Consider the following 19704-nt stretch of genomic DNA (forward strand, 5'->3'; position numbering starts at 1 on the left):
TGTGAGAGCAGTAGTACCCCTGCCAAATTAGTCTTAAGTAAAAGATACAGCTTCCTGTTATATAGATGGACAAACTTCATAGGAATGGAATGAATATTTAATAAAGATCCCTTCTTCCTTTTTCTTCATATTACACAAGGAAGCAGTGAGTTCTCACTACTCACTAATTCACATTAATCACTGAGGGGAAAACCAGTGGCAGTACCACCAATTTTCTTGGCAACCCAGAAAAATGGCAGGACAGGTTTAAAGGTTATACTTCTGCAGAAAAATTCACAAATCATCACTTTTAAGAGCCTCCAAACATAGTCTGAAAATTTATACATAACTACATTTTTTGGAGAAATTCTCACTGTTCTTTTTCAGGCTCCTCTCATTGTTATTAAAAAGAAAACCAAACCAAAAAAAACCCAGCCCTACGGAGTGTATAAACAACCATGTTTGCCTTGAGCTAAAAAGCTAGCACAAGTTCTACTGATTAGAAAGACAATCATTACAGAGCTATATCCAGGGAACAGAGTTCAAACATTAAGTTTTCCTTTCAGTGATGTTACTTTAATACCTAATTCACTAAGCTATACACTCTGTGCTCCAGATACCAGCTGTGAGCAAATTTTTTAAAAAGAACTTTTTCTCTGGACTTGCTGTGTTTAATAGTTGAGCAAAAAACCTCTTGTTTTGATTCATAAGCCACAGGGCTAGGCACAGCAGTTATGGACTAAGTGACATAGTAGTTTAATTATACAAGGCTACTCTCTTCACTTCACAGTTATTTTTCATATATATGACCACTCATCTAGCATAGATGAAACACCCTTCTAATTACTTGGTTTAGCTCTAACCTCACATTTTTGTTCAATGGCAGTTTGTGACAGCTCAGCTGTCATTTTGTGATCTACATTAGCTCCCTGCTGTTGTATCACAGAACTGATTCATGCATCTGTAGGGAAGAGAGGAGGGGATTAGCAGCTGCTATATATTTATCAAAGATTTTCACTCACATTCTAGTATTTCTAATAATTTACCCTCGTGTTGACAACGCCTTAATTTTTTTTTTTTTTTAATGGGCTATACAAATACGTTCTGGTCTGAATTATTTGCCAAACTGCTTTTAGAGTGATTAATAATTACCACCTTCCCAAATTTGTTTTTCTTCCACAAACCATGTAGCCATGATTCTTTTACAGAATGTTACTTTTTATGCTACCAATGGTTACAAAAGTATATTCTAAAAATTGGTCTTAGGGCATGATTCATAACTTTAGGTTACTCAATTTCTGAGAACATGATCCAAGTACCAGCCATGTATAACAACATTCAGATTGCAGTTTAGCTTGGATTTATGAAAAATGAAAGCACCACAGCTATGAAAACAGTGTGTCACTGTCTTCAACTGCCAAGTTACATAATTACAAAATATTCTTAGTTATATGCTTTATACTTTTAATTAAATAAATAAAGGAGACACTGACACATAATTTAAATTCTCAGTTGGATCTACTTTAACACTGGTTGTATTTGTAACAAGCTTTCTACGGTATACTTGTCTATTGACATAATGCAGTTCCCACACAATGCAAACTCCTGTTAGAATAAACAGGACGCAGTCTTTTTTGACAGGAAGAGTTACAAAGATTTGGGTGCTATGATCTATCTATATTAGCATGTAGTGGGACACAAAAGGACTAGACATGTGGAGCAGAACAGCTGGCGGTGAGGACTCAGCATCCACACAGTACGAGTGCCCATGAATCTTTTGCTTATGAGTAGTTCTATTTCGCTCCCATTAACTTAAAAAACGATTAGTGGTTGAAGAACATTAGATGAGCACCCGGAAAATATCCTCCAGTCAAGTTACACCCAAAAAAGATGCATTTCCTGCATTCTAGGACAGCTGTGTGATATAAATGAAAGTGCAGTAAGTGGGGATGATCAGGAGGGACACCCAAAAAACACACTGTTGTTGTGAACTGAAAGGCTAATACAAATGCATCTTTCCTTCTGGGTTCCCGTCAAGTAATTAAACAAAACCAGTAGAGATGCCAGGGAAGAGGCACGATCTAGAGAAAATTAAGACATCTTTTGTGCAATCCCTTATCGTTGTGCCCCTCTGTAAAACAGTTATGGATTTAAAACAGACTGACATCTCCCACAGATAGCTTCTACCTCTACAGTCCCCAAATCATGATTCCCAAGTGCTAAAGATCTGCCATGATTTTTGAGAGGAGCCATTCCTTGAACCAATATATCCTACGAGAAGAAAAACATCACTGAGTTGGCAAAGGTGCTACTTCTGATCTACAGCTTATAAATCCATTAGAAGGCAAAATCATTTCTGGAGCTGGGTGAGAAAAGTTTGAGGAGTAGACCCAGCAGAAGGACTAGTACGAATCCCATGCTACTATCCATCCTTCCTTCTCAGTCTACCATCTAAAGAAGAGAGTAGGATTTGGGGAAGGGAAAAGAATGTCCAAAGGATGGCTCCTCCTCTCTTTATACAGTAGGCTACATTGGGATAAGGTCAATCCAGTTCCGAACTGAACTGTTCCTTATCTGCTTTCTGACTTGCCCTTCCAGATCCAGCTGATAACAGCCTGCTGCTTCTCGCTGCCTCTTAAGAGTTGCAGAACTCAGCTATGGACAAGTGAACAGCATTCTTGTGATCAACAGAAATGATAGTTCCACATGCTAAATCACATATCTTTCGTGTAATCATACATGAGAAAAAAGACACAGCCTGATTTTTAGAATTCATAATGAATTTGAAAGGCTGTCAGCTACTGATGAACAAGAGCCTGATTTAGCCTCTGCTATCCAGAAGTCACTAACAGAGTAAAACCCACAGAACTATTGAAATATACTTTAGAATTGTTTTTAAAGTAAAATGTACATTTGAAAGTACACTTCTGCAACCTGTACCATCTCTACTGTGGCAGGTTTCTTTCCTTTGCCTTTGAGATTCATTAGACTGCCACAGGCTGGTCTGGACAAGACAAAATGAAATAAAAATACATTAATGCTTTCACAAAAGAAAAAGGAAGAAATTCCTGGGTAGACAACGATCACACTTACTCCCTTTTTCCATGAACTAGCTTTTAGCTGATCTCTTTTAGTAGAGTTGATGATCTTTGTCAGGATGACATGCAACCTGAAATTTGCATTGGTGGAGGGGGAGGCCAAAGCTGACAAGTCTCCAACATCAGTCTCCCTAACACCATGCAGAACAAAACAGAACTTTGAAGGATTTTTCAAAACAATAGAATAGGTAATGAGGCCTCAGAAATCCAAAATTTCCTTACTGGAATTATTTCCAGCACAGTGCTATGGAAATGCTTATATAAGTAGCACAACTGATGGTTTTTAATGACTGTGGGGAAATGCTCTCTACAGGCCAGCAGGGCCAATTGCTGGAATTGCTTCTCAGGGGGACTGAAAAGCAAAGGACAACGACAAAAGACACATGTACTTAGAATTTAGATTGATTCCTTTCATTATGACAGCTGGCAAAAAATAGAGTTTGACGCTGGGTAGTGACCAATGAAGTTGTAAGGAAAGGTTGGAGGTGTTCGTTATAAGCAGCGATAGGATTGACTGGGTTATTTCAGTATTAACAATACTTGATAATATCCCTCCTCTGAAAAATAGGCTTATCATCTAAGCACTCATAAGGGTTCCCCTGTTTACCAACAATCAAGGCAGGCAGGAATCCTTCAGAGCTGGAATGCATCCTTACAACCTTTCCAGGCTTCACCAATTGATCTAATTTCTATTAATATACATAGGGCTTAGAAAATAAACCTGCGTCTGGCTAATCCCCCTCCATTTCAGTAAGGTTCTTCTCATTTCTGGAATGGTGATGAGTGGATTTCAGAGTGTTCTGCGCCTGGATTAGAAAAAATACCCAGATCAGCAAGCTATTGGTTTACTACATGAATCATTGCAACTCCTTATAATCTGGTTGATGTGTTCACTGAATGAGTATATTGTCTTGTTTCTCTTAGAGAAGTAATATACAGTTGTAGTCAAAACATTTGGTATTCAGGCAAAATAAAAAATTACCACTATTGTCAGAAGACACAAACTGTACACGGTTGACAGTACAATGAGATTTGTCACAAGTACTCAATATAAAAGCAGGAAGAGAAGGTATTTTCATTTACTAGAAGGCTGCAAAATATGCTTAACTGGTTATCATGTATTTCTTAAAGACCCCTTAGTAAATGTAATATATCAGGAATCTTGATTAATCCATCTATTTAATCAGAATATAACGATATAGACACATTCTTGACTAGAGGACTAGTTCGTCTTCTTAAGATTTTTGAGCTATTCTGTAGACATTCTCAAGTGTATGATACATATATAAAAACTGAATCACTCAAAGAAAATGCAATCTGTATTTAAACTACATACTAGTCCATTGAAAAAATCTAGCTTCTTGAAGATTCAGGGTCTAACCCCTAGCCTCTTCACAGTTCTGCATGTGAAACTCTTACCACTATTATGTACAATGTATAAAGATCTATGTTTCATGCAAATAAGCCAATGTATCGGTCTTTTCTACAGTTGCATACATGTTTATAATAATTAATTAGTGTTTTAAGAATTCAGAGATGAACCCCTAATTATTTAGAAGACATAGTCAAGGTGATCTGAACACACAAAAGATGGAGACTACATATAGGAAAATTAAAGTACCGTTGTTCCACGAAATGAAACTTAGCTAAGCCAGATCCTCCTATGAGTTCAGGATCTCACTCGCTCCTTAGTCTCACTGTCCTCCTTTTAACAGTTGGAATAAATTTAGAAATAGGAGGGGGATCTACCTATAAGAACTAAATCCTTCTCACACTGTATTTCACCCTACCAGCCTAGGAGCCACCCTTAGGTTTGGAGAGAGATAATTCAGAACGGATATATAGAAGTCTACAAAATCATGAGTAGCATGAAGAGACTGGATAGGGTTAACTGTCCACTGACTCCTGTAAAAACCCTTAAAAGTTGTGAAAGTACCATACTATATATGTACATACTCTTGCTTTTTCCCTTGACACTTCCGAACACCTCTGGAGACAAGTCCAGGGTCCATACCATTATTATGTCTGTGGAGGGCATTCTAGTGGCCCCATGGACAACAAAAAAATTAACCCTAAAAATTAACCCAATTTAGATAGATGTGTTTCAAATTAGAGGAATTATTGGGTTTCTATGTTAAAAAAATAGGAAAGTTATCTTTTAAAATGAAAAAGCCACTTCCTTCAATTTATGGGTCAAATTCTGAGGTCTTTACTGAAATGTTTATTCATCTATTTCCCAGAAACCCATACTATCTACTGAAAAGTAAGGACTACAATAGGCTTTGAATCTAAACTTCCAGTTAGACTAAATTTCTCATTTTAATGGAGCTACATCTGGGACAAGATGGAAGCAAAACTTACTATTTACAGCTGGATGAACCAGTCTAAAAGTTATCTTCTTATTGTAATTTACAGTGATTCTGCTGCCAGCAAGCATGGATAACAGATGAAAAGATTAATTATAAGGAATCATCATCTTTTATTTATTGGAATTACCATTCTACTACTCTATTTCTAAATGCATTTAGTAGACATTCTACTTGATCCAGAAAATCTATCCTTAGCACAGATTATTGCCTTTGTATATTTTAATATAAATTAATATATACATGTGTGTGTATATATATATAAAATACATATATAACATTAAGAAAGGCAAAAAAGGGTGTAATTCTCCATATTTTCCCTATTTTTTTGGCTGTTATTGGAGGGAGGAAAAGAAAAGTAGGTTTCCCTTGAAGAGGCAGCAAATTTCTGCCTACTGAAAAATGACATTTTCAGCCATCCAGAGAACCCCTTTCAAGCATTCTATTCAAACAAGGACATTTCTTTTACTGATATACAGTGATTAAACTAATTGAAATTAGATTAGAGCTTAAAAATAATGACTTTTTTAATATGACACACTTATTCAGTATTTTTATTTCCATTAAATAGCCTAATCATAATCTGGTTTATTAGCAAAATATAAGCTTAAATGCCTTCAGCCATGAAAAGCCAAAAGAGTTTTACCAAAACTTGAATAGCATAAAACTGGGTTTGAACCATTTAACTATTCAACCTCCACTTTGAATTTTAGGTTGAGAGAAAGAACACATCCAAAAGTGATATATAGTGAGATTGGTCTCATCAATGTAAAAATGCAAATTTATTGTATTTTATTAAAAATGTGAGTTAAACCAATTTATCTCTAAGCATTTCAGATACCTTTTCATACCTGCAGATACCTTTTCAGACTGAAATTTTGCACATTAAGGGTGGTAAGACAGAGAATTAACAATTCAAACCAAAGATAAACGTAACTGGAAAATCCTGTGTTGTTCCAATTCAAGATCGTGAATCTAGTCAGAATTATGTATTATAAGAAAGACAGATGAAAACACATGCAATACTACCTAGGGCAGAGAATCCTGAGCAAATTAGAAGGGGACGGCGACACTATGCCTTGGTAAAGTCGTGTAAGTTCTGGGGCAGCAGTACAGACAGAAGTGTGGTATTTCCTTTTAGCTGATTTTGTGCACTGAAAGCAAAAAAGATCAACTCTGTCCTAGACCTTAGCTACAGTCAATTGCATGGTGCTGCCAGGTAGACCTACTTGTTTCTTCAAAATATTCTTCACTTTTCAACAGAGGATTCCTTTTGCAACATCAGTTGAAGGCCACTGCCTCAGGCCATCCGTAAGGGTCAGAAAATCTACAAACTCAGTTTGAGTTCTGACGCACATGTCTTGCCACCCTTTTCATACGGTGTGACCTATCATCCTGTCACAGGCATCACATTTCAAACTGGCGGTCATTTATGAAGTACAAAAGGCTGAGTTAGCCTAAAGCATTTCCAAACCTCAAACACGAAACTGGAATCTGCAAGCAAATATACGCATCAAAGTCTCGTTAATGTCTCTAGGACTCGTGGCACCCAGGTGACATATGCCAGGATGATCCCACACTGTCCACTGTTCCTGGGATGCCCACCAGCCCTCACGTCCCTGGGGACTCCCTCGCTGTCTGGAGGCTGGTAGTCACTGGGGACACATATCTATCCATTAAGAAAAGCAAGACGTTAATATACACCCTGCTCTTTTTAAAACTTTGTCTTGCCAACTTTACCTCTGCTGTAGCCAATTTCTGATGTTTCAGAAATCTCATCAGTTGTGTAAGACAGGAAAAGTACTTTTAACATGCTGAGGATAAATTTGTATTGCATTAGACTATGAGATACAGCTATAACTACTATCCAAAAGCAGTGTTATTAGTGTTTTAAATTAAATGTTGTTAATTCTTTTCCTTCCGAGGGCCAGGAAGGAAGAAGACAGACTCTGGGGTCAAAAAGAGATCAATGCATTCATTAAATCTGACTCACTGATGTAGCAGATGTAGCAGGTGTCTATGCTGTTTAAAAATTTATCAGCTTTTGAAGCAATTTCAAGTCCTCAGCTTTACAAGACTCTGTCTACTGTTTCCACCAGTAAGCTCTTCCAATGCTTTATTGTTCTCAGTACTAGGATATTCCATACAAGATTAAATATTTCTCAGGTTTCAATTTTTGGCCACTAGCTTTTGGTGCATGTTGGTCAGCAAAACTGAGAGACCATCACTACCTTTTCAATATTCTTTAGTGAATGATCACATTCCTTCTCCATTTTTTCTTTGGCAAACTAAGTTGATAGAGATACTTAGCATTCATATGACAACGCCTGCTTTTCCAGTTCCCCATGCTTTTAGTGGATTTCTTTGATTTTCTTTCAGTATTTCAATACAATTCTTAACATCCGAGAATCAGATCTGTGAACAACGTTCTAATAGCAGTACCACCAGCATTATTTGCTCTCTGCTTGTATTTGACCATTCTTTAGCAGTTGAGGACTGTAGTGGTTCTTTTTACCAGTGTCACACTGACAGTCTAATCCCAGTCACTTACATTAGAGACAGAAAGCTCTCCCACTCCATAATGAACTGCCTGGCATGTAACCAGTTAACTCAGTAATAGCAATTCCGCAATAGTAACCACGTGTATTATTTGTTAGTCAAAAATCTTTGTGTCATCTTCAAAATCCATCAGTAAAAATGCTTTTTATGAGATCTTCCACAGAGATCTGAAGAAGAGGTACAGCTACTTCTTTACCTCCTTTATCTTCCTAGAAAGGAATTATCTCCATCCAGGTCAAGAATTTCAGTACCCCATACATTGTAAAAGTATGTTGGATTTCACTGTAAGTGTTTTTTTGCCAGTTTTCATACTGAATTAGATTAGAAATTATAGGCAGAGTTAAAATGCACCTTGAGAATTTATTATACAATAGGAGTCAATATACTTTAAATCTAGGTCTTCCTTTTACCATTTTAACAGTATTTTCAGATCAGAAAACCTGCACTATTCTTTTCAAGGTTTCAAATCACAAACTCTTTGAGTCTAGCTTTTGTGTTTCTTACTAGCACCAGACACCTCGCTAACACCATGCTCACCCAACACCAAGATTTTGAAAACATCATTAATTTGTTTCTCAGCCCTACAGAAGTTCACAATCAGGATACTACACTTCAAGGAAAGAAGAACAAACCAGAAGTGATGATATGAACAGTGATATTTTCAATATTTTGAGAAATGCTTACTGGTTTGGATTTTTTCCCCCACATAAACACATGCTGACATGTAAAATCAACTGAGGAGACTTCTCTCCCTTCCCAGCATCTGTTACTGGAAGAGGTAGTCCCCTAGTACTTGTATCATGTATTTTTATTTGCAAAAATGTTCCTGCAGCAAAATACCGTACCAGTCATTTCTATTCATACAACCTGTTACCAGCATCCATTATTAAAGTCAGTATTTCTTAGCTGCTTACAATTCATGCAGAAAGCAGGATGTCTAGATGATAAAAGAAATATCCATTTACAGAAGATAAGAAAAATATTAGCTTTGAAAACCTTACAAAGTATAATTCAAAGATAAATACAATTACAAATCTTTGGAGAATAAAAACAATATCAATTAAGCAAACATACTAAACAATTATTTTATCTCTACATACTTAAGTGATTTAAAACATACAACTTATTTAATAATCATTCTTCTAAAATGACTAACATTAATTTTTGAGAGTGAAAGTATGTATTTATCTAGTAATACAAATATGATTAATTACATTCTAATGATTAAAGAAATCTAAATGGCAATAATAATTTAGCATGCATAAGGAAGGAGGGTACCAAATGGTACTTATTCTGTTGTGGACTATACAGAAACTGCTTGAAGTTTTTATAGACTTCAACCTTATCTAAGACCCAAAATTAGAAGCAGATGTCAGCAGAATAAAAAAATGTAATAATCCAAATAGGATAAAGAAGACACTTTTTTTCAAGCATTCATTTGAGTTCATACCACTGAGCTTAAATGAAATCTTAGTAAGTACTGAGTTTTATTATTCAAAAAGTGATTGTGTGTGGTCACTTAATATAATTGATGAATCCTCTGTGATAGCAGCCGGACCAACAATAAAAATTACGTTTTTCTTCTAATGAAGTAGAGCAAAATTAAACATTTAGAATAATCTTACCAGAGCTCTGCATTTCACATCTATCTTTCTTTCCGGCGCTGCAGGTAAGCTGTTAATCTTTAAGGAGAACCACACTTCGCAATTTGAAGAACTTCCTCCTGTGTTAAAAAGAACAAAATGCCTTACAGATCATCTTATGAGGTGATCAATCCTAACAGCATTCAGACCAATGAGAAATTTGGACTTTTAGCAGAAATGCCAGACATTGTTCATATTGAGACAAAGCAAATCATGAACTGATTTAATTGCTGTCAACCAACCCCATTATCTAATCGCTTCTTGTCTGGATTCAAAATAGTAACAAAATCAATATATACACAAATTGAATGGAAATAGCACTTTGGAAAATTAGTTTCCTAGACTATCACATTGATTCAGAATTTTTGATATCATTGTTTCGTAACTATTTCTTCAACTTTACTGCTAAAAAATGTTCTGAATTATTTTTAATTAATTCACCATAGATTCAAAACTACAAGTTATTCATTAAACAGATCAGAATTTTCAGTAACATAGAATCCATCCTCAAATACATGTCTGAACATACATTGATTTATACTGCAATGCATTTTCCACCAGGTTTTGAGACAGGATGTCCTGTGTTATTGTGATAACAAACAAGTTGGCATTAAAGAGACTGATAATGCTCAAAGATGGTAAATGCATGCATCAAAACATTCATGCATCAGTATTATCCTATTAGATCAGATTCATTATCTATCTTATCCCAAGTGCTGTTATCAATGACTAATAAAAGTCTGGTCAAAAAAAACATGCAATAAACTTCTGTAAACCCACATTTTTAATTACACAATAAATCGGTGAGAAATCCAGAAGATTTGATTCCCTTCAGTATTTTGCATTATCTAGTCCAAAAAGGAGAGATGGGCAATTCTAATGATGTGTACAAAAGCTGAAATGCATCAGAGACTCCCTTTGAATTTTGGAGATCATTTATGAAGCCACAGAAGTCTATTTATCATACACATGTGTATGCTCATGAAATTATAAGGATAGATTTTAAACTCTGCTGATGATTATGAAACCCTTAAATAATTGGAATTTGCATGAATGTTACAATTAAGGCGAGAAACAGGGAAGCATAGGCAAGCAGATCTTTGAACTGTTACATAGAATTGTTGTTGTGCAACTTCAGTCAAGCAACCTGTGTTTGCTAGAACGTATCTTCCAGATAGACTTTGAGTCTTGATTTGAAGATATCCACTAGCAGTTTGTTCTGGTGGCATTGGAAGACATTTAAATATGAGTCTAATTTCTGATTTCCATTAGATATGCTTCAATGTCTGGCCAATAGATCTTGTAATGACTTTCTCTGATAGATTTAAGAGATCTAGCATTAGGTATCTAGCATTTTCCTGTATTTAGAACATAGTCATGAATGTTAATAAAATTAGCTTTTCAATCCTGTTCAGATAGGCAAAAGAGATTGAGCCTGGAGTCTGTCATTATAAGGCCTGATCTCCACAATACAAATATTTTATGTGCTAACTTTTTTGCGAGCATAAACAGTTGTTCAGCACCTTTTAAAAATGCATACATAAGAAATGCTTGCAGTATTCCCGTTTGTCAGTTTATTGTATGAGATGAAAATAACCTTAATGTTCCTACTCACACTTCCCTGAATTATACACAGGAGAGCTACATTAGCAGTTCTGTTTTACCACAGCATTGGTCTTGGGAGTTCCTACGGTTTTTTCTTTTCTGCTGTGACCCTGGCTCTTCTCAGAGCCACTGCTTTCCTTGTTTAGTTCCTCATTCTGCATATATGACTTTATGTCTAAACCCTATTTCCAATAAAACTGTGTCTGACTGGCTTTAATTATATTACTTTCTTTAAATCTTCACTGAATACATCCTATATTAACTTACCCATTCTTTTGTTCAGGCTAATTTGATATGCATATACTTTACTGGTTTTTAATACCAGCAGAATATTACAGTCTTCCAGTCTCTGGAGTAGCCTCAGTATCTTAAGTTCTATAAGAATTAACATCATTGAGGTAAAAACATCTTCTGAATGCCCATTAAGAGATTCTGGCACACACATGACACTAAGTTTAATCGATTAAAAAAACTGAAAAAGTAGTATTCAGAAGAGACATGACTTCTGCAAGAAGGGAGGATCCCCTTACACCAAAACAGAACAAGTCACCTGGAGCCTGAAATAAATGTTCTCAGTTAAAGACCAAAAGAAAATCAAAGGGTGCCCATAGCTTGGGGCATCACATCCTTCAAGAATGCAGTCAAACTGTAGGAAAGGGTACAACAGAAGCCTAGAAAATCAGGTAGGAAACAACAAAAGAAAATGTCAACTGTTAAGTTCCATTTATACAGGATATGTGATTAAACAGCAGGACAAAGGGATTTAAGTAAAGCAACACATTCATAAATGAACGTTCTGTACAATTAAGGAAAATAGAAAAGAACTGTTACTTAAACAGAAAATTAACAAGGCTGCCTCCCTGTCCCCAAACCTCCAAGAACACCCATACGAAAAAAAGCCCTTGAGTGACAACTTGCTAAAGACTTTAAAAAGCAGGGGTAAAATCTTTTCAAAGGCATCTGAAGCTGGTAGCCTGCCAAACTCAGAAAGGCTGATAGATGATCAGGGTGGAAAAGGAATGCCCAAGTAAGATAAGGCTGCAGCAGAAAATCTAAATTAATTTTTTGCAGTAGTGTTTGTTATAATGGAGTTCTGGGGCTTCCTACACCCACCCTAGAGCTTGTTTTGAGGGGAATGGTCAGAGGGACTCTCCCAAATTAAGGTTTCAGCAGGAAAGGTTTTGGAGCAGACCAGTAAAGAGGAAAGTAGCAAATCACCTGGGCAAGAGAGCCTCTGCCCAACAATTCAAAAGGAATTCGTGTATGAAAGTGTGGTGGTGCAAATGGGCACGTGACCTGTGGCTTAAATCAACTTCAGTTACCAACACATGAAAAGGCAGAGAATATGCTGCCAGTTTTTAGACAGGTCTCTGGGATAAGCTGAGAAATTACAGCTCTGAGTTTGTTTATATATTCCAAGGAAAATTATTAAGAATCACAATAATGGAAAGAAGCCACAACACATAAAACTATTTGAATCCTTGGACAAAGTCAGCAGCTGTGTGAATAAGGGAGATGTGGTTCACACAGTACCCTGCTTTTCCAAAAATGTATTTCTAAGATCCCTTTCCAAAGGCTTCTAAGGAAACGAAGCTGCAGAAAAGAGAATCTTAAAAGATGGAATTAAAATACAGAAACCAAAGAACAGGAAGAAATGGCTAGTTCTTACCATGAAGAGACATAAAGAATGAAGTAAAAAGGCTTGGTTTTGGCATGAAAAGTCCTTAGCCACTTTTTCTCCCTAGGACAGATATTTTAAGTATCATACTCTGTCTCTAATACACTGAAACTAGAAATGTATCTCCAGTGTGCTAGGAGTGCTTTCCTTTTTTCCCTAATGCACAACCACAAGTTTTGTGGAACTGCTTTGTTACTTGTCATTACAATGTTATGCCTTCCAGCAATTAATACATCTATACTGCTACCAAGGTATTTTTCCATATAGACTTACAGCCTGCTTTGTCGTCTCTGATCACAGATTTTTCCTCTATACTCTTAAGTGATTCCCTGAATCACTTTTCTGTACTTCATAATTACAGTAATGTAGAAGTTATAGTCTACTTGCATTTTCTATTGCTTTTATATATAAATTCATTGATTTTGTTCACACAAATTGCTCAAAAATACTCTAATTCCTGATGTGTCTTAAAAGCATAGCTTTCAGGTCAAGTTGCTCTCTTTTGAGTTTTGACTTCAAGTATTTTGAGCTACTCAAACCTTTTTTTGTAAGGAAGTCTTAATTTCTTTTTGTACTTTTTATGCATTTGAATGTTTAGATTAATTTCTCTTTAAATTTTCCTCAATTTTAGAAAATGAAGTATTTTTTCTGGAGACCCTAAATAAACAGCACAGCCCACAGATTACCTTTCTGGAAAACAGCTATCATGTTTGGGAGGGAATATCTTGTATGCATTTTTAAATTATATTACATATATTTAGATACTTTGCATAATGCCTTCAACAGGCATTTCCCTAAAAATTGTCAAATACTTTAATCAAAACACTTTTCTTAACACATGGAAAGAACCTGGAAATTCTCTGCTGAAGGAGCATCTTTCCATTTATTTTTGCAGCTGAACTCTTTACCAAACAAACATTCCTGCAAGTGTTGTTTAGTATTAAGCCTTGAAGTTGTATAAACTTTGATGTTCTGTCAACTTTTACTCAGCGAAAACATTGCTGAATAGTTGCTTTGCTGGCCACTTGTATTGTTAGAAACATAAAACCTCAGGCTTTGTCCCCACTTAGCCGTAAATCTGATACCAAATAGTGACTTTACAGATAAGTCCCACCTCAGGTCTTTATCCATATAACGTATTTGGGCTAGACCAAAGCCAATTTATTTCAAGTATCCCCATTCTCAAGTAATTATAGCCTAATTTTACTCTGAATTTCTTCTCTTGACAAGGCAATCCACAAGACAGAACCTAGTTCTTACCCTCAGGAATACTCAGAAGTCACTTCCAAAGTTATAAAAATCTACTAAAGCTTTAGCTCCCTGAAAAAATGAACATAACCAGATTAAATTCACAACAACTGCTCTTGACCTTTTCTTTAGTTGTATCTCAGCATTTCTGTTTCAAACCTGAAGAAGAACTTGCATGGCTGAAAATAGGTCTGGTATTAGAACTTCATTTGTTAATGTATAGAGCAGAAGGTCAGGAATTGGGGGATTTCTTTTGCTGTTTTTTGTTACGTTTTTTGTAACGAGTTTTACTTCAGCAGATAGTAGATGCTGGGAAAACAAGGCTGAAACATCACAGGCAACAGAGATAATCTCAATACACTCATGCTGAAACGGAGATGGCTCATTCCCAACTCACAGAACAAGATTGTATCTGTCTGTTTCTGTTTTCTGCACACATTTAAACAACAGGCAGAAAAAAGTAGACACTCTTCTTTTTCTCTCTACCCCAGAAAATGTTTATTCTAACAGAAAAATATTCCAAGTTAATGACATTGTTTTGAGATGATGCCTTTTTCTCCACATCAAACATCTCAATCCAGAAGGTGATGTTCTTAGAACTCTATGAACAAGTCAAAACAGAGAATACTACTGCAAACACAAGTATAAACTCACGTTTACCTATACACCCACTTTTCTGAACTTGCACAGACATTTTTAATGCATTTGAAGTCTCTTCTTAGGGCCTGAGCACTGCACTTTGATGTGTTATGAGATAAACTTGGTTTGACTTGAGGCCTGTATCTCTTATCATCTCACTCTGGGGCTTCAATGACAAATAAAAATCCTTAGCCTGCTTTATGCAACCATCAGGTCATGATCTTGTCAGATCTCATTAAACAAACAAAACAAATTTTAGTCAGTACTTCATACAGAAATCACCACTAAAAAAGAGTAAGCACAAATCTTCTGAACATAAGAATGCATCTACTTAAATATTTAATCTCCACTATCTTCTCTTTTAGTCTCTCCCTTGGTCAATAGGCTTTCACCCTTGCTAGTTAGGGTCAAGCATCTGCCATTAATGGTTAGGGCAAACCAGCATCTTCCATATGTTAGCTACTGCAAATTCAATCAACATCACTATAAAAGCTTACTTATTCATAGTTTTTTAGAACCTTCCTTGATTGTTTTGTAATTTTTTTTTTTTTATATGGAAGCATTGGAAATACAGAAAGCTGTGTGCTTTCTATTACATGCAGTTACACTGAATTTGAGGTGGGGGATGACAAAAACAAAAACCAGACATATTTCTGTAACCGTTCCTTAATAACAAGTCCATTTCTTCAACTAATATTTATCTACAGTAATTACATTTGTGAATATAAAGTTCTGTATTTAAAACACAGAACCACTAAATTACAATTTACATGAAAATTAAACTTGAGCCTTCAATAAACTTTTCAGGTTAAAATTTTCACAGGTATCCTCCAAATCTCATTCCAGCTTATATGACATAAAATCATCAGTTTTTCTTCCAGAGAGCTGAACATCCTTTTGTAATCCAGTGTCTGGTGTCTTGTCCTTCTCTTTAGTGATGCAAATAAGCTTTTCCTCCTGTGTGTGATCTCTTTTTTTTATTGTGTAATTTTTAAAATGGTATAAAATTCTGCTTAACAAATCAGTGTTGTAAGCCATAGACTTTTAATCTTACACTTATGTCCTGAAGAGTTATCAGTTGCGAAATCCCCTTCCTTATACTCACAAGCTGATTTTCTCTGCTCACTTGGATGAGAATACATTACTACCATATCAGCCATAAACTGAAATTTCTGTTCTCTCTGTCCCCTTTCCTTGTCCTTTCCTTAAAATTACTTTTCATCCTGTGTCTGCTACACCAGCCGTTAAATGTGTTGTCAAGCATCAGTGGTTATATATCGGCTTAAAAATAGAAAAGATTCTTCTCTCCTGATTGGGAAACAGCTGCCTATCATTCAGCTGAATTACACATCACTGATAATGAAGGAAGATTTCGGCTTGGTCTCCTGAAAACTGTAGATTTCTAGGGTGTTTGGGGGAGGGGGGGTGGATATGGACACAATGGGATAATTGGGATCGTACTGCTAAATAAAATTATTTGAAATACTTTATCCTAATTTTACAGACTTCTCATATTGGCATCAAAATTATGATTATATAAACAAAAAGCTGAATTAAAGTGATACTTTCAAATTCAGTGTGCATTCTTTTGACAGCATTTTTACCTACTAATTGCAGAGCTAATATAACAATAAAAAGAAATAAACAAGATTCAATTCCAGCTTTAAATAAAACATCAACAACACTCTTAAATGTGTCTTTAAGGGTATGTTTTTTAGCAATAGCAGGCAAAGGAATAACACAGCTTGATTTCTTCATTCTGCAAAAAACTTTCCAGGTTGGTAGTTATCTAAATGCTCTTTGCGTAGGTACCCTTGATGCTGTTCCCATAGTATATGACTGCGCTTTAAAGAATGTAAAATATAAATTAAACATGGCATTTTGTTTAGTTCCCTATGATATGTAAATGTGTAATAGTTCTCAATATGTAAAGAGCTCACCACTGCTAGCACAGGATAAATCAAAATTTAGACTTCATTCTGCTCACACGCAAACACAACATCCATGAGTAACCAACCCCCTGTAGAGTCATCTCTGATGGACAAGAGCTGTTGTTCATGAAAATGGTCAGTTTATAAGTATATGTCATATTTATTTAGTTTTTCCTTTTTGATTTAGAATAAATAATTTTTATATAAAGTATTTGGAACAGACTAGCTATTAAGCACATGTGATGATTTATGTTCCTTATTTTTCAAATTTGACGGGCCTTAGCAATCTAAGCATTACATTAAAAAGACCTAACATTTCTTCTGTAAACTTTTCCTGACAATTTAAGTTTCTCTACCATGTTAAATTCACAGATCTTTTTTCTGTAATATTTTTTTTTTTGCAGAATTTTAATGGGTTACTTCAGACTCACTTACCATAAAGCTCAAAGTTTGTTCCAGATACAAAACTAGTTACAAACATGTGTCCAAACACATATAAACACTTTGCAACGCGGTTTTGGATATTCCTTTTAACGGTGTCTCTAGATAAATCTAATTGGTTCATATGTCCCAGGTAAAAATTGCAATTTTTCTGTATAAGTAGACCCACCACTCCACTGAAAACTATTTATAAAATAAATTCTATTTTAACTAGCTCTAGATATCTCTCTCCAAATTTAGTTTCCAAGTGTAGAAAATCTGCATTTCATTTTGGGGGGAAAGCTGTAAAACACCAACACATTAAGAAAATGTTGCAATCCTATTATGTTAAAAGCTCTAAATGATGCAAAAGGCAGACACTAATATTCATTTTATTATGTGAGGAATAGCTTATCCTTGGAAAGGCAATTCTTCTACACTTTCTTCTTCCAAGGAAGTTATTAATTTAGGGTTGTCACCTTTAGGCTTGAGCTCATGAGTTTTCTCACCTAAGGGTTATACTTTTTCAATAAATGTGATCAATATGTATAACTTTTAAATATGGGTTTGCATTACACGGCAAGATAAACTTTGCTTTCAGCTGCCACTGTACGCACAGGAGCATATCTGAGTAACCCTAACATTTCAATGAATATTCATTTAATGTATCCCTTACAACATTGCTTGAAAAAATATTTTAATATTCCTCAGACATTAATCTTGTCTTAAAGGATATGATGTTATAATTCGCCTAGAGCAACTTTCATAAATTTAGAGTGTCTCACATTTTGTATCAAACCTAGGACATAGAGAGGGACAGTACTAAAGTGACATTGAGGTTGAAAGATTGCATTAGTTTGTCCACCTAAAAGGGAGCTGGTGTATGAAAGTGGTGCACTTCAAAATGCTGCAATTTAAAATGAAATTATGATGCTTTTCATCTGTGAAAATGTACTTAATATTGAATTAATTCAAATTTTTCAAGTTCACATAATATATATAGGCAGGATTGGCAAAGAAGGGCATTCTAGAAGTGGGAAGTCAGCAAGCTAGAGTAGGGTTCCTTTTCTTTAGGACTTATCCTCAAGTAGGTAATGACTGTAGCTCCAAAGCCTTCTGTCACTTGGGAAAATTGAGAACAATTTTCTAAAATGTAAAACCAAAACCACATTTTGGCCCTTGGAATTAGCTGTGGTCACCAGGAAACAAAGCTCTTAAAAAGCATCAGATCTCTTATAAGGCAGAATCCCAGAACCTCGCTTTTTTTTCTTCTGCCTTCAATGCCATCTTTTCAAATGAAGATCACTACCATACGGTGGAAACTCAGATCACCACTAGCCCATGAAGGATATTCCTTTTCCCTAAACTTTCTCCAAAACTGTAAGAAGAGAGAATTTTAACACCACAGACAGCTTATTTCAAAGAATTGGATGACTAATGCTGTTGACATCTTCCATTTTTGAAGCTTAGTGTTCCACGCTATTGATATCACCACAGTATGATGTCATAACACCATTTCTCAGTTAGACATCTTTACTCCATAAAGACACTTTCTCATTTCCATCTCCCAGGTAACAGCTTCAAAAAAATTGTTCAGCAGATCCGCTATGTCTATGGGATTTGGAAAAAAGAAAATATCCCTTTAACTCAGATAATTCTTGATGCCCTTCCTAAACTCTCAATACCTTAATATGATGATATCACAGCTCTCCCTTCTCCCTTGCAGTTGGGTGATAAAATGTAAATATGGCAAATGTGGTTATTCCCCTTCTACAAGGGCTTTTTTTCAGTCTTCATTTGTATTGTGTTCTGCAGTTATCCAGGACATGTACCTTTCATGAAATTTAATCTAGCCTACTATCAACTGTCTATTGGCAGCACACAGACATATCTGCTGGTACTCATTGGGGCAGAACACAAGGTTTGATCTGGTTCACAGGTTAAACTCTTTTTCTGAGGAAACTGTGGCATGGGGAGTAAACTCAGAGTGTATGCCAGTATGCCAGCCAGATACCAAGCACTTGTGACACTAGTAAATGTAGATATAACCAAGAGATCAAAAATCAGCAATAACACAGGTAATGTATTTGGCATTAGACTCCATCTCCCCTGACCATTTTAAGCTCTGCAGGCAGCATGACATACGTGAACACAAAGTATGCAAAGCTTAAGAAAATTCCAAATGCTGAAGAGAAATTCAGCACATTTTAGCAACACAAGAGTCAAAAACTCACTGGATTTCTGGTCACGGGGGAATATTCTACCATATTAATAGTTGGAGGAATAAATTTTGGAGAAATAAATGCAAAGGACTGTCACAAACCTTACCAAAGTTGGTTCACAATGTTAATTACATTTCTTTACCCTGACTTCTTTAGTAAGAGTATATAGCCACCAGACTTCTATACACCGCAGTATATAGAACCCCAGACTTGCATCATAAGGCACGGAATACTCACTGAAGAGGTGGGATGAAATGGATACTTCGGAGATGGAACAATCTACTCCGTAAGGAATCTGTAATGAATGAGCCACTGA

At 35.7% G+C, this 19704-nt stretch overlaps 1 protein-coding gene across 1 annotated transcript in view; it reads right to left on the reverse strand.

Moving 5' to 3' along the window:
• Nucleotides 1-19704, reverse strand: part of CFAP47 (cilia and flagella associated protein 47) — a 334652-nt gene that overhangs the window by 111195 nt on the left and 203753 nt on the right. Inside the window, exon 51 of the mRNA XM_069784915.1 lies at nucleotides 9628-9725. Within this exon, the coding sequence (XP_069641016.1) occupies nucleotides 9628-9725 (98 nt within the window). The remainder of the gene's footprint in view (nucleotides 1-9627; nucleotides 9726-19704) is intronic.

This window comes from Haliaeetus albicilla, chromosome 6 (genome assembly GCF_947461875.1).
Source record: "Haliaeetus albicilla chromosome 6, bHalAlb1.1, whole genome shotgun sequence".
Taxonomy (NCBI): domain Eukaryota; kingdom Metazoa; phylum Chordata; class Aves; order Accipitriformes; family Accipitridae; genus Haliaeetus; species Haliaeetus albicilla.